General features: G+C 41.2%; 1 protein-coding gene across 1 annotated transcript in view; it reads right to left on the reverse strand.

Annotated features, from left to right (window-relative positions):
• The window catches only part of LOC108518059 (uncharacterized), a 38,017-nt gene that overhangs the window by 945 nt on the left and 20,582 nt on the right, over nt 1-16,490 (reverse strand). Inside the window, exons 2-3 of the mRNA XM_017856204.1 lie at nt 15,819-16,047; nt 947-1,130 (exon numbers count right to left, since the gene is read on the reverse strand). Of these exons, the coding sequence (XP_017711693.1) occupies nt 947-1,130; nt 15,819-16,024 (390 nt within the window). The 5' untranslated portion in view covers nt 16,025-16,047. The remainder of the gene's footprint in view (nt 1-946; nt 1,131-15,818; nt 16,048-16,490) is intronic.

A 16,490-nucleotide genomic window follows, 5' to 3' on the forward strand; every position in this document is an offset into this window, starting at 1 on the left:
CTCCAACCTTCCTTTAATAAGGACCTGTTAATTTACAAATACCTGTGCATAACCCACATTACTAAAGTTTTAAGGATTAACAATAATATTTGCTAATATTCAAGGCATATGGATTCTAATGAGAACCACGCTGTGTGGTAATGATGGAATGTCAGGGATGGAGAAGGGGGAGTATATGAAGGCTGAGGCATCATCTTGGCTTCCTGAGATCCTTCCAGTTATGCCAGTGCAGCAGAGCCCTCACTTTGGAGCCAGGTTTGCCAAATAGGCTGAGAGTTACAGAGGTTTCAGTAGCCTCTCCCCTGGCTCCTGGACAAAAGCAAGATGGAAAATGACCTCTCTGATGAAATATTTTTATTAGAAATTGGTGGCTAAGTGTGGGGGGTAAGTGGGTTGCACAGTGGGTTGAAGATCATAGACCCTAACTCAGTATGTCCACCCAGCTTTCTTTCTTTTTTTTTCTTTTTCTATTTTTTTTTTTTTTTTAGACAGTCTCACTCTGTCACCCAGGCTGGAGTGCAGTGGCATGATCTCGGCTCACTGCAACCTCCGTCTCCCGGGTTCACGCCATTTTCCTGCCTCAGCCTCCCGAGTAGCTGGGACTATAGGCGTCTGCCACCATGCCCGGCTATTTTTCTGTATTTTTAGTAGAGACGGGGTTTCACCATGTTAGCAGGATGGTCTCCATCTCCTGACCTCATGATCCGCCTGTGTCAGCCTCCCAAAGTGCTAGGATGACAGGCATGAGCCACTGTGCCCGCCGTCCACCCAGCTTTCTAAGACAGGTTCTGCATTTAGCATTTATTAAATTGGTGATCAACTCTGCATGCGGTCCTGGCAGAAACTTGGGCAGGTTTCTCTCTCTGGGGCAGGCGTCTGCTACTGAGGACAGCAATGAGCTCTCTGTCCAGACTGACCAGCCAGCCAGCTCTGACACCAGCCTCACCTTTGTGGTGTTCACCAGGATCTGCTGAGCTGCGGTCACTAGCTCCTCCCGGTGGTGCTGACATTCTGGCTGAAGATGGAGTCTCTGAGCCACCAGTGTGATGTTCCTTCCAAACAGGGTCAGAGACTGGGCAGCAGCCTCCATTTCCTCCTTGAGCCACTCCTCCTCAGAGTCTCCTGCAAGCCTAGACAGACATATTACATTTGTAACAGGTTACAAAAGAGAAACATAACTATAGGAAATTACCATACACAGAAGTTACAAAGCACGAAGTCGCCATTACAATGGAACTGGAAGTCTGGTCATGGAATCCTCTCCAAGATGCAGTATTGAGAAAACACATACCATGCCATACCATACCATACCATACCATACCATACCATACCATACATACCATACCATACCATACCCAAATTACAGAATAGCATGTATGGCAAGATGCCATTTGTTTTCAGTTGTATACAGGTGGACATAGAGAAGTCTTTCTAGAAGGATAATCCTCAAACTATGGTTATATCTTGGCATTTTAAAATCTGCTTTGTTTCAGTTTTAATTACTCTAATTTTCTCTGCAATGAACATGAATAATTACTACAAAAAACAATAAATCTATTTTTAAAGAAAGAAAACAGTATCTAGAATCTCATTTTAATCCATCCTATCAAGAGGTGAGGTTTTATGTAACAAAAATCAGTTTCCATGAATGAACATAGATGTCTACAGCAACTGTTTTGTTCATGTGATCTCAAGCATTTCTCTTTGAATAATAACTCCTCACCCTACAAAATAAATAAATACATAAAAGTCCCACTCCCTCCGGCTCCCACCGTTTTAATAGTTACTCTTTAGAAATGAGGCAGAGCTGTATGCCCTTGGAATTGTAGGCTAGGAGGACATGGGAGTGCCGGGGGAGTGACTGTTGAGACGCTCCTCCCAGCTTCAGGTCCCTTAGAGTGGCAATAAATTTCAATGCCCCTCATCCCTTCCTGCCTCAAACATCCCAGCCACCTACACGTGAAATGTCCCCTGAATTTCCAGTGCAGAGAATCACACTACTGGCCCCAAATAACCCAGCACAGTGAAATACCAAGACATTGGGGGACCAGGGAGAGGGCAGAGAATGCATGCCAGCTGTCTCCTTCCCTTCCTTTACTTTTGATTCCTGGGAGAGAATTTGTCCATCATCTGCCATTGACACTTAGGTCCCTCAGCCCATTACTATGGCTTTGTGCCACATCCTAACACCTGCTCAGTTGCAGAACTGAGGCCCTCACCTGGCCAGCCTAGCTTTCTGGGTTTTCTCATTTCTGAATGTTAAAATGGAAGGGAGAAAAACAAAGCCACTGAGAATCAGAGGTGCACACTTGAGAGACACGTGGGTCCAGCACTAAGGCAATGCCATGGCTGTGTCCTAATATGACTTGAGTACAAGCTACATCATGCGGAGAAAGTCAATAGAAACTCCTCAATAAAACTTCCCTACTCTCCTCCCTCTTCCTTTGGCCCTTCAAGCTATGTTTCTGTCCTCTTTTCTCCCCTCACTTCCACCCCTGCTTTTAAGTTTGGCTGAGATAGTTGAGTGTTCTTCATCTGAGACTGCAGTTAGAATCTCCCTTAGCTTTGCAGCTTCTCTTCTAAGAAATTTGACTCTTAACAGTCAGGATACCATACTATCATCCTGTCTCTTCTTTACCTTCTCTTATCTGTAGTCTCTGCTCTCTGTGATTTATTTAGAGTTGTTTCTGGATATTTTTCTCAGTTGGGGAGATGCATTCACTATGTCCTTGAAGATCTACATGTTTATCCTTCCCACTGTCTGCTTAATGATGAGCTCTCTGTGTAGAACATTGAGTTGAAGGCCCTTCCACTCAGCAGCCTGGAGACTTAATTCCCACATCTTCAGGCCTCCAGAGCTGCAGAGAAGAAACCTGGGGCTAGTCTAAATGATTTCCCTCTATAAATAAGTTTTTTTTGGTCTGAAAGTACTAAGAGTTCAGGAATCTTACCAATGTGTCTCACCCAGAACGCAGGTACAGTTATAATCTACACATTTGGATCATAAATTGGCTCAAAGAAAATTTCTTCTACCATTTGCTTTATTATTGCCTCTCCTGAATCTCTTCATTTCTCTCCTTCTAGAAGCTCCATGATTTGCAAGTTGAGTGTCCTGGATTTATCCTCCAATTCGACTATTTTTGTCATGCATAATTTCTGCTTTTACTTTCTGGTTTGCACGATATTTTTGGCTTAATCTTTCAGACCACTGATTTGAGATATAACAGTGAATGTTCTCAAACTTCTGCTTCAAACTATGAAGGTATTAGACCAATTTTTCCACCAAGAACATTCGTGGAAGACGGAGAAAATATTTTTAGGCTAGGCACAGTGGCTCATATCTGTAATCCCAGCACTTTGGGAGGCCAAGATGGGAGGTTTGCTTGAGGCCAGGAGGTCAAGGCTGCAATGAACCATGATCATGTCACTGCACTCCAATCTGGGCAACAGTGCGAGACCCTGTCTATAAACAACAACAACAAAAAAAACCCAAATTTTTTAAATGTAAAATAAAACAGTTGTTTTAAGGTCCTGGAGTACTACCAAGGCAGCCAGCACCCAGCACCTTTTCCTAAGTAACACAGGTCAAGAGGCAGAAAAATCATGCAGACGACGGCAGCAGCTATGCTGAGACCAATAGTATCACAGCATTGAGAAAACAAAAATTAGAGTGCAGGTCTCGTCAATGTGGAGGGCACCTGATAAATACTCTAGGCTTTCAGGAAATCCATCCCTTCAGAGGAGGAACATACTGGAAATAAACATCTCACAAGATTGAAACTAATCTTGAATTATTTCAAGACTTTAATTGGATAAGGGTGAGCTGTCCCCACTTTAGCTGCCCACCAGAATAAAATAAAATTAATTTTAATTTAATTTAATTTATCTCCTTCTTTTCCTAGAAGGAGATAATACTATCTATCTAGAGCCACTATAATTTTGCATATATACTTCTATGTTCTGAATATCTGTATGTATCCCCCCATTCATATGTTAAAATGTTAACCCCCAATGTGATAGTATTAAATAAAAGGGAGGTATGGGAGGTAATTAAGTTTTGGGGGCAGAACTTTTATGAATGGGAATAGTGCCCTTCTGAAAGAAGCCCAAGAGAGACTCCTCGCCTCTTCCCCCAGGTGAGGACACAGCTAGAAGATGACATCTATGAACTAGAAAGCAGGACCTCACCAGACACCACATCTGCTGGTAGCTTGATCTTGGACTTCCCAGTCTCCAGAACTATAAGAAATAAATTTCTGTTATTTATAAGCTATCCAGTTTATGGAACTTTGTTATAACAGCCAAGACAGACTAAGACACACACTGTACTGTATTCGATTTTTTAAAATTACTCCATATGAAAAGATGAAAGATAAAGGTGGCATCTCATATTGCTGGGATACGGGGTAGTCATTTAGAAAAATATAAAAAAGAGATCCATATATCAAAACATACATAAGAGTGAACTCTAAATGGATTAGGGAATCTAAAGGTAAGTTCAAAACCACTGAAGAAGAAAACATGAGTTCCTCTTTAATCCTGGTGTAGACTGGAATTGGAAGTGGAGGGGGAGATGAGTTAAACCACCATCTTTCTCAGGGCTGCTGTGATGCTTATGCCGTGCACTCTACTACCCCGGAGGCACTGTTCACCTAGCCCTGGAGCGAATGGGACTTCTCAGGGGATGTGCAGTGCAGGGGCCTATCAATCGTGTGACTTGTTTTATATATACACATATACATGCATATGCATGTGTATATTTGCATGTGGGTCGATATACTTACACAGATACTTCTTTGTATGACTTTTTAAAAAGGAAAATGAGAGATGGGGGAAGGAAAAGGATGGGAATAGGGAGTGAAAAGGAGAACAAGAAAAGAAAACTATCTGGAATATATTATACAGTATACAGAAATGTTCACAATGCTTATCTCTAGGTTGTAGGCTTATAGGTAATTCTTTCCTTCCTTCAACTCATCCATATTAATTATATGATACATTTGATGTTTATCATATATTTTTATGCAAAAGAAAACACTTAACTGTGTTGGCCTCTTCTTGAAAGGTCCCGCCTAAAACTCCGCCCTACTGCCAAACTCTGGTCCAGGGACTGCTGATGCAGCAAATTCCTTCTGGCCTCCTGATAGCTTGCGCAGCAGAAGGGAAGGCTCAGACTGCCAGCCAAACACTTAGCACGTTTTGTGCTGATTGACTCCATTTGGACTTCCCTGAGAACTGCTCAAGGAGCTTGTTCTGAAAGTCAGAGGAGCTAGACCAATATGAATTATTTGCAGTACTGCCCTAATAGATGGGCTGGACTGTTTCCCGTGGTCATGAGCACGGATAATGCTGTGTATAAATAATTTACCTTGCCAGGAACAGACAATACAACAGAGGCATTTGCACAGAAACAGACAAAAATGATATTTAGCTCCTCCCAAAATTTAGTGTCCCTTTTTTTGTAATAAAATATATTGTGTTAGAAAACTTCAAATGTACAAAGTAGTATTAAATTAGTATAAAATCATTCTGCTCTTGAACTCTTAATTATTATAAATATTTTGGCAATTTCTTACGTGGGTCACACCATGTACAGTTTCCCCCACCTTCACCCTAGTTCTGTATCTTTTTTTTATTGTGGTAAAATATACATAAGATAAAATTTACCACTTTAGGCTGGGCGCTGTGGCTCACGCCTGCAATCCCAGCACTTTGGGAGGCCGAGGCTGGAGGATCACCTCAGGTCAGAAGTTCGAGATCAGCCTGGCCAACATGGTGAAACCCCATTTCTACTAAAAATACAAAAATTAGCAGGGCGTGGTGGCAGGCGCCTGTAATCCCAGCTACTCGGGAGGCTGAGGCAGTGAAGTGCTTGAACCTGGGAGGTGAAGGTTGCAGTGAGCCGAGATCACACCACAGCACTCCAGCCTGGGCAACACAGTGAGACTCTATCTCAAAATAAATAAATAAATAAATAAATAAAATAAATAAATAAAAATAATTAGCTGGGCGTGGTGGTGTGCACCTGTAATTCCAGCTACTCAGGAGGCTGAGGCAGGAGAATCACTTGAATCCCGGCAGGAGGCATAGGTTGGCGGCTGAAACGAGATGACAACTGCACTCTCAGTGCCTGGGGCAAAAAAGAGCAGGAATCTCTTGTCTTAAAAAGAAAGTATTATATGATATATAAAATATATATATACTATTTTAACTATTTTTTAAGTGTATCATTCAGTGGCATTAAGTATATTCACACTGTTGTGCAACCATCACCACTCTCTATCTCCAGAACTTTTTTCATCATCCCCAACTGAAACTCTGCCCCTGACCCCTGGGGTCTTTGGAAACCACCATTCTATTTTCACTGTGAGTCTGACTACTCTAGGCACCTCATATAAGTGGAATCATGCAGTATTTGTCTTTTTGTGAATGACTTGTTTTACTGAGCATATTGTCCTCAAGGTTCATCCACGTTGGAGCATGTGTCAGTATTTCCTTCATTTGTAAGGCTGAATAATAATCCATTGTTTGAATACACCACACTTTGGTTTATCCATTCACCCTTCAATGGACATTTGTGTTGTTTCTACCTTTTGGTCATTGTGAATAATGCTGCTATAAACATGGGTATACAAATACTGGTTCCATTCCTTACTTTCCATTCTTTCAGATACATACCCAGAAGGGGCATTGTTGAGTCATATACTAATTCTATTTTTTTGAAAACCCATGTACAGTTTTAAATATTCTTTTTATCTAATTCTCATAACTTTTGAGCATGAATATTTTCAACAGTATTTTTGTAACTTATAATTTCCTATAATTTCTAACTTATAAAAGTTGAAAGAATTGTACAATATAGACTAATACAGGGATCCCCAAACTCTGGGCTGCGGACCCATACTGGTCCGTGGCCTGTTAGGAACCGGGCCACACAGCAGGAGTGGCAGGCAAGCGAACATCACTATCTGAGCTCTGCCTCCTGTCAGATCAGCGGCGGCATTAGATTCTCATAGGAGCTCGAACTCTATCGTGAACTCTACACGCGAAGGATCTAGGTTGTGCCCTCCTTGTGATAATCTAATGCCTAATGACCTGAGGTGGAACAGTTTCATCCCGAAACCATCCACCCCCTCCCCAACACCCCCAACACCCATCCATGGAAAAATTATCTTCCGTGAAACCAGTCCCTTGTGCCAAAATGGTTGGGACCGCCGCTCCACTATATCCTTTAACTAGATTCACCAATTGTTATGATTTTTCCACATTTGCTTTTCTCACTGTCTCTGTGGGGTGTGTGTGTGTGTGTGTGTGTGTGTGTGTGTGTGTGTAGACAGTCCCAGGGATGATGTCCCTTTATCCCAGAATGATTTAGTGTGGATTCCTTAAATCCACACTAAATACCAGTGAGGGTATTCATTTTCAAAACTACAGAACAATCATCACAATTATAAAATTAAACATGGATTTTATGTTTATGTTCCAAGAAACTCATTGTAAGTTAAAATATTGCAAATTGAAAATGCATTTACCAGCCTGGGAAACATAGTGAGACCCTGTCTTTAAAAAAACAAATTAGCTGGGTGTGGTGACACAAACCTGTAGTCCCAGTTCCTCAGGAGGCTGAGGTGGGAGGGTTGCTTTAGCCAAGGAGGTGGAGGTTGCAATGAGCTGAGATCATGCCACTGCACTTTAGCCTGGACAACAGAAACTCTCTCTCTCTCTTTTTTTTTTTTTTGTTTTGAGACAGGGTCACCCAGGCTGGAGGGCAGTGACACAATCTCAGCTCACTACAACCTCCACCAGCTAGGCTGAAGCAATCCTCCCACCTCAGCCTCCCAAGTAGCTGGTGTCACAGGTGCAAGCCACCATGCCTGGCACATTTTTTGTATTTTTGGTTTGCCATGTTGCCTAGGCTGGTCTCGAACTCCTGAGCTCAAGCAATTCACCCTCCTCGGCCTCCCAAAGTGCTGGGATTACAGGGATGAGCCACCACACTGAAACTCTAAGAAAAAAATAAAAACCAAAAAGTGAAAATGCAAATACACCTAACCTGCCAAACATCATAGTTTAGCCTAGCCCACCTTAAATGTGCTCAGAACACTTCCATTGGGCAAACTCATCTAACACAAAGCCTATTTTATAATAAAGTGTTGAATATCCCATATAATTTATTGACTACCATACTCAAAGTGAAAAACAGAACGGTTGTATGGGTACTCAAAGTACAGTTTTTACTGAATGTATATCACTTTTTCCCATCATAAAGTGGAAAAATTTTAAGTTGAACCATGGTAAATTGGGACCATCTGTACCATTATCTAATGCAAAGCCAGTATTTCAAAGTTTCTTAACTGTTACCAATCTGAGAATGTGACTACATTTAACTGTAAAGCGCTGTGGTTGACTGAATTCTAAAGATGCATCCTGTCCCTGCCCCCGTGCCTCCCTCCTCAAGATTCTTGTCCCCTGGTTAGTCAAATAAACTCAAATCTAGATACAGCTGTGTAGGGACATTGCAGATGCAATTGAACTTACTAATCTGCTGACCTTTAAATAGGGAGTGGATTCTGGTCTATCCAGGTGGGCCCAATGTAATCACATGAGCCTTTAAAAGCAGAAAAGGTGGACAGACAAGTGAGTGAGAGAGATGCAGCAAAAGGATAAGTTAGAGGGTTTCAAAGCATGAGGAGAGTTTGACCTGCCATTGCTGGAGGGGGCCATAGAGAATGCAGGCAGCCTCCAAGAGCAAAGACCGTGGCTGACAACAAGGAAACAGGAACTTCAGCCTTATAAGGACAAAGAACTGGATTCTGCCAACTGAAACTGACCCAATACTCCCATAGACAGTTTTTTTTTTCAAGGGGGGTGGTGGGGAGTAAACAGAAATTGACCATTCTGATCCTAAAACTTGAAACTTACATTGTTTTATCTGAGTTCCTTCCTCAGGAAAGGACCCCCCAAGGCCTTTCAAAAAGTATCAAAGAATAGAAACTCACCAGATCACCACATCCAGACAATGAAACACCAGGCCTCCCATTCATCATGATTGCTTCCTTGCCCCTCCCTAGTTCTTGTTTTCTTACTCACTGTTGCATTTCTTCTCTGCTATATAAATTCCTAACTTTATTGGTCAGGGAGATGGATTTGAGACTAATTTCCCATCTCCTAGGCTGTAGCACCTGATTAAAGCCTTCTTCCTTGGCCATAGTTGTCTCAGTGGCTGGCTTTCTTTGTGGTGAGCAGCAGAACCTGGACTGAAACCCTGGTGTTTCAGTAACACAACCACTGGAGAACATCGTGTTAGGTGAAATAAGCCAGGAACAGAAAGTTAAACACCGCATATTCTCACTCATATGTGGAAGCTAAAAAAAATTGATCTCATAGAAGTAAAAAGTAGAACTGAGGGTGGGAAGAGTTGGGGGAAAGGATGGATAGGGAGAGATTTGTTAAAGAATGTAAGGTTACAGCTAAATTGAAGGACTAAATTCTTGTGTTCTGTACCACTATACTATGACTGTAGTTAACAATAATATATGGTCTCAAAAAGGTAGAAGGAGGATAATTGAATGTTCCCAACAAAAGAAATGACAAATGTTTCAGATGATAAATATGCTAATTACCCCGATCTGATCACTATACATTGTATCACATCACTATGTACCTCCCATGAAAATATACAATTACTGTCAATTAAAAAAAAAAAGCTACATTTTTAGAATGTTCCACAGGGATCACTATAAAACCTTTTGCTCTGCTTTGATTCTCTTTTTAGAATGAGTCAGCTCCAATTCAGAGGACTTCTTCGAACATGATTCCTAGATCCCTATGCAATTAGGGCTAGAACATCAGAAACCAGCCCCCAATCCACCTGCAGGAATCCCAGAAAGAAGAGCTCCAATCACTTGAAACTAGGCAAGTGCACAGTGTCCTCCAGGGTTTAATTATCTCTAGAAGAGTCCCTGAGATTTTCTCTCTTGACCTTTGATATTTTAGGAAGAGTACAAGCCAGTTATTTGTGGAAAGTCCTTCAATTCGGGTTTGTCTGATGTTTTATTAATAGATTCAGGTTATACATTTGGGAAGTAATTCTCCAGGAGTGACACTGTGTTCTTCTCAGTGCATTGTATCAGTAGGCACGTGAGTGAGGCTGTTTTTGTCCCAATAATAGTAATGCTAACTGACATCACGTGGATAAGGTGATACCTGCCACAATTCTCCTCTGTAAAACTATTTTCCCCTTTGTAATTAATGAAAACCTTGCAGGAAGACACCTTGAGACAATATAAGCATCCAACTCCTTGTCCAACTTTTGCCCATTAATTTTAGCATCCATAAATAACATTGCCTAAAACAGTCATTATGATAGTTGCCAAATGATAATTATCTAACTGCCTGATTTCTTCTACATTCGTTTGTTGCCATTCTACTATAAGGAAGAGTATCCCTTTATGTATTCATTTATTATCATTATGAACTCTGATTCTTATTTTATTCCATGGGTTGTAATCCATTGTCATCATGTTATTTTGATGCTCATTTTATCCCATATTGGGCCGTATTTGTCCCAAATTTGCCCCTTTGAGTTGACTCCTTGTGTCTTTTTGATATGTTCCCATCAGTTGTTCAAAGAAATCCTTTTCTTACTTTTTTGTAAACAGGATATTCCAGGTTCATCATTTATTTTTTCTCACCCCAGTCTTAGAATCAGCTGTTTCTCCAAGGATTCCAGGCTCTTTTGGTAACAGATGGTATTTAGAACTAAGATCTGGATAACAGGTATGCTTATTGCTCTCTGGGTATCATTGCCTCTGAGTCTTCCCCGTGGACAGAGGAAGGGAATACACATACACCAGTGTATAGACACACAAATATGAGTTCATGCTGACACCTCCGATTTTAATACAACACCACAGGGTTCTCCCTATCCTACCCTCATTCCATATTTATAATCTCCCTTCTCCATTAGTGAGAAACCTGCCTCCCAATTTTCCTCAGTACATTTACTCATTTGTTCTATGAGTACAGAACCCAGGAAGTAATTGCAGAATTTCTAACCCATACCATTTTTAAAACTCACAAAGTGGAGTTCAATATAAGTTTGCAGGTTTCTTCGGCTTTAGACTGAAGGTTGATATTAAAGTACCTTGTTTAAAAGTTATTTGCCTTCATTCTTTTTATTTTTCCTCAGTGTGATTTGTCATTAACTTATAATCCATTTAGATACGTTAGTGTATGTTTTGTTTTTTCCCCATCCTTGAAGATTTAAATGTTTTTGCATACATAGCAAACGTTAATATGGTTCCCAAAGTCAACATTACATAAAAGCATATAGCCAGAGAGTGTCCCTCTCTCCTGCTCGCCTCCATCCCAGCACACTGACTTCAGCAGGGAACCAATCTCTTTTAGTCAGCTTTACCTTTGCTGTGTTTCTTTGGTAACAACAAGACGATTGTATATATTTGCTAATTTCTTCCTTATTTCTTATACAAAAGGTAGCATACTGTCACAGGCTGCCTCTGGGATGCAGACACTGAGATGGTGATTAGTGAGCAGGAGATTTACTAGAAAGTGTCCTAAGATTAACCCCCAGGAAGGAAAGGGACAGAGCAGGATTGGACAGAAGGAGAAGCTGAGCTGCCGCGTGGCCCTAGCAGAGCCTCAGCTAACCTTATGGAGAATTTTGAAACTGGGATGGCCTTTCAGAGTTGTCCCATATTAGGTGAAAAGCCAGGGCTCTTTATACCACCCATCTATCAGTCATTAAACGTGGGCCACCTTAGGAAAAAATGTAACCTTAGGCAAGCCAGTTCTTTTCAGTAGAGGCAGACCCCACAGTGGTTTGACATCTGAGGGCTTTCTGCCTGCAGCACTAAGTCCTCAGTTCCCAAAGGGATCTCTGTGCTGCATCACAGCATCTACCATACACACTACGTATTTCCTTTGTTTTTTTGTATACATTATGTCTTGGCAATCACTCCAGATCTGCTTTTAAAGATGGTTCTTGCTTTTTCTTAACAGCTGTATAATATTCTAATGTGTGGATGTACTATTCAATGAATATTTAATCACTGAATGTTTATTCAATGAATCTCCTATGTGTGGGTGTCTGTGTTGCTCCAGATGTTTTGCGATTACAATTTTTTTTTTTTGAGACAAAGTTTCATTCTTGTTATCCAGGCTAGAGTGCAGTGGTGCAATCTCAGCCCACTACAACCTCCGCCTCCTGGATTCAAACTATTCTCCAGCCTCCAGCCTCCAGGCATGCACCACCCATGCCCAGCTAATTTTTTGTATTTAGTAGAGACGGGGTTTCACCACGTTGGTCATGTTGGTCTCGAACTCCTGGCCTCAGGTGATCCACCCACCTTGACCTCCCAAAGTGTTGGGATTACAGGCATAAACCACTACGCCTGGCCTGCAATTACAATTAATGCCGAAATAAATAACCTTATATATATGTATTAACATACTGATGGAGGCATATCTTCAAGGTAAATGCCTGTGGCCTTACTCTGTATACCCTTTACCCATCTTCCCTTACCTTATATCATCATGGTACATTTATCAAAACTAAGAAATTAATATTGGTACACCACTCCTAACTGACGAATTTTATTTAGGTTTTGCCAGTTCTTCCACTAATGTCACCTTTCTGTTGCAGGATCCAGCCAGGATGTCATGTTGCATTTAATCATGTTTTCTCAGTCTTGTTGTTGACTGGTTGTTGGGCTTTTCTTGTCTTTCATGCATGACACTTTCGAAGAGTAGAATTCTCTTCCTATTGTGTAAATGTAGTATAGGCTCATGGATATTTGTTTTATTCTTTAGTTTATATGCAATACTATCGTTACTGTGTCCAGAGTTGGTTCCTGCCAGTGGATTCGTGGTCTCACTGACTTCAAGAATGAAGCCGTGGACCTTCGCAATAAGTGTCATAGCTCTTGAAGATGGCACAGACCCAAAGAGTGAACAATAGCAAAGTTTATTGTGAAGAGCGAAACGACAAACCTTCCACAGCAGGGAAGGGGACCCCAATGGGTTGCTGCTGCTTGCTGGGGTGGCCAGTTTTTATTCCCTTATTTGTCCCCACCCATGTTCCATTTTTGTCCTATTGGAGTGCCCTTTTTTCAATCCTCCCTGCGATTGGCTACTTTTAGGATCCTGCTGATTGGGGCATTTTACAGAGCACCAATTGGTGCATTTCACAGAGCGCTGATTGGTGCATTTTACAGAGTGCTGATTGGTATGTTTTACAATCCTAGCTATGGAGTGCTGATTGGTGCGTTTTACAATCCTCTTGTGAGACAGAAAAGTTCTCCAAGTCCCCACTCGACCCAGGAAGTCCAGCTGGCTTCACCTCTCATTACTTATTTTACTGCTGGAATTGGTCTAGCTTCAGCCATTGGCTGGTTCAGACTGGCTGTGTCCTGTATTAGCTTTCCATTGCTGCTATAACAAATTGCCACAAATTTAATAACAACAGGAATGTATTATCTCACAGTTCTGGAGGTCAGAGGTCTAAAGTGAATCTTAATGGACCAGAGTCAGGTGTCAGCAAGGCTGGCTCCTTCTGGAGGCTCTGAGAGGAGAGTCTGTTTCCTTGCTTCTCTCAGGTTCTGTGGCCGCCTATGTGCTTTGACTTGTGGCCTGTTCTTCCGTCTTCAAAGCACATCACTCAAATCCCTGTTTCCACCCTCACCTTCCTTTCTCCTCTCTCTGATCCTCCTGCATCCCTCTTATAAGGACCACTGTGACCCCCTTGGGGCCCCCAGATCATCCAGGATCATCTCCCATCTAAAGGTTCTTAACCATATTTGCAAGGTCCCTTTGCCATGTAAGTAACATATTCACAGGTTTTGGGGATTAGGATCTGGACATATTTGGGGGCCATCATTCAGCCCACCACATGTCCTTCTAACACGCCTCCATCCTTTCTTTTTCTTCTGGTGCTACAAGATGTTCCAGCCTTACTTTGTTTATTCCTGGCCCCAGACCTAGGATTTCTCAGGCATTTCTCCAGAAATACTGGAATGTCACTGCTTCTAGGGCTCCTCAGAAGACAGCAAAAACACTATAGCTAAACACAGATTAGCATATTATACATGTGTATACGTGGACACACACACATTCATACTGATACCTTCCACTCTACTCCACAGGGCTCATTCTAACCTTCCCCCCTTGCTTATTTGTAACTTTTTTCTCTGAGAGTGAGACCCCGACTTTCAGTATCTACAATGTATTTATCTATTTATTATACTGGTAGTTTCAAGATTACTGAGAAACAAAATTTACTAACTAGAATACTGTGCTAATATACAATTATGTCTTTAGTTTTACAGTATATAGTCAAAAGGACTGTCTTCCAAAGTTGCCTAGGTCAGCTCCTTCTCTCCATAACCCTTTCAGTGAGGCTGTATCATGCATTTGTAATATTGTTAGATTTGTTTGTTACAGTCTGCCTTTCTCCACAGGACTTCCTAACAGCCCCTTCCTTCCTTCCCTCCCTCCTTCCTTCCTTCCTTCCTTCCTTCCTTCCTTCCTTCCTTCCTTCCTTCCTTCCTTCCTTCCTTCCTTCTTTTCTTTCTCTTTCTCTCTTTCTCTCTTTCTTTCCTTTTTGAGACGGAGTCTTCCTCTGTCACCAGGCTGGAGTGCAATGGCGCTATCTCAACTCACTGCAACCTCCGCCTCCTGGGTTCAAGCGTTTCTCCTGCCTCAGCTTCCCGAGTAGCTGGGATTACTGGCGCCTGCCACCATGCCCACCTAATTTTTGTATTTTTAGTAGAGACGGGGTTTCACCATGCTGGCCAGGCTGGTCTTGAACTCCCGACCTCAGGCGGTCAACCTGCTTCCGCCTCCCAAAATGCTGGCTTTACAGGCGTGAGCCACCCGCCCAGCCAGTCTGGTTCATTTTTCAAATTTGCATACACTGAAGTCCACTCTTTCTGGTGTACAGATCCATGTGTAGTTGTGTGTTTCTGGGCTTTTTATTCTGTTCCAGTGGTCAATCTGCCTCTTCATATGACAGTATCACATACTTTCCTATTAGAGGATCCAGAATGTGTTTTAATATCTGGCAAGCTATTCTCACTCCACAGCTTTTTATTCCAGGGTTCTTCTAATTGTTCTTATGTTTCATTTTTTCATGTGGACTTTGGTATCAACTTTTCAAGCGCCATTCAAAAAACAAAGCTTGCAGAATTTTTATACGATTGCATTAAATTGACGGTGTTGCTAAGATTCAAACATAGGCAGTTTGCTCCAACACCTACATAAAGTTTTGGGCAAAAAAGAAAAGTAACATTTTGTGGTGGTATTCAGTGTTTATTAATAGAGGTCGGTTTTGTTGTTATAACTAGGCTACTTTGTATTAACCCTGGAATTGAAACTTAATATGAAAATAATTTGCATGCAGGTTTACTAATAAAGAATCAGGCCCAAATGCACTAAAAGACAGACCTGAAAATTGTGTTTAGACAACTCTGAAAATTCTTATCCCTGTAATAGAAGATAATTCATCTGTGAAATGAAATCATAATCTAGAAACCCTCTGATGGCACGTACAACTTGTTTTTAGTGGAAAACTCAGTCAACTAATTCTGAAATGTTTGCATACTTAAATTATACCCCAAGTAATAAATAACAACATATTAAATAAATTTGCTTTGTGTCTGTGTGTTTTATCAATTTATTTTTTTCTTATCCAACTTCTTTCCAAAAGCACTTAAGAAGATTATAATAAGTCTCTAGTTATACTTTCCTTCTTCTGCAAATTTGTCAGAGTGAAAATTTATTGTGTTCTTTGAAAGAATTACCTTTTGGCAACTTGCACAAAGTCTTCACAAGCTTTAGCCAATTCCTCAGCCATCGTCTCCAACGAAGCAAATACTTCATTCTCCACTTCTTTCCTCTCCATTGAGATGAGGAGATGGCAAAGCTGAACAATCATTGGTGAGATGATTCTCTCAATGCCTTTGTTCCGTATCACAGAGCTGACGTCATCCAAGAGGAAAGACTCCATCTCTCTTAGTCTGTGAACAGAAGCTGCAACATAGTTTAACTCACACTGACTGACATGTAAACCTACTTCTCTTTGACTTGATGTTCATCTACTTTTAATTCTATGATGAGAAAGAAATCTATGAAATATCAAAGGGATAAGTTGGGGGAGATATTTTCAGGATCTCACAAGTATGGGCTAGGTTGTGGCTTAGCAGAAACATTAAAAAATGGGACAAAGGCACAATGAGATAGATTCAGAGGTTCAAACAATGGCGAAGGGACTCACAAACTATATGAAATAGAGGCAGTTTAAGAAATGGTTAATTTACAAAGAAACATTGGGCTTCAATTGGACTTTACATACATTTACAGAACACTCTACCAAAAAACTGCAGCACATTCTTCTCATCAGCACATGGAATATTCTCCCACACAAACCTATATCAGGCCACAAAACAAATTTTTTTTTTTTTTTTTTTTTTTTT

The sequence above is a fragment of the Rhinopithecus bieti genome, unplaced genomic scaffold, assembly GCF_001698545.2.
Source record: "Rhinopithecus bieti isolate Rb0 unplaced genomic scaffold, ASM169854v2 scaffold_42219, whole genome shotgun sequence".
In the NCBI taxonomy this organism is placed as follows: domain Eukaryota; kingdom Metazoa; phylum Chordata; class Mammalia; order Primates; family Cercopithecidae; genus Rhinopithecus; species Rhinopithecus bieti.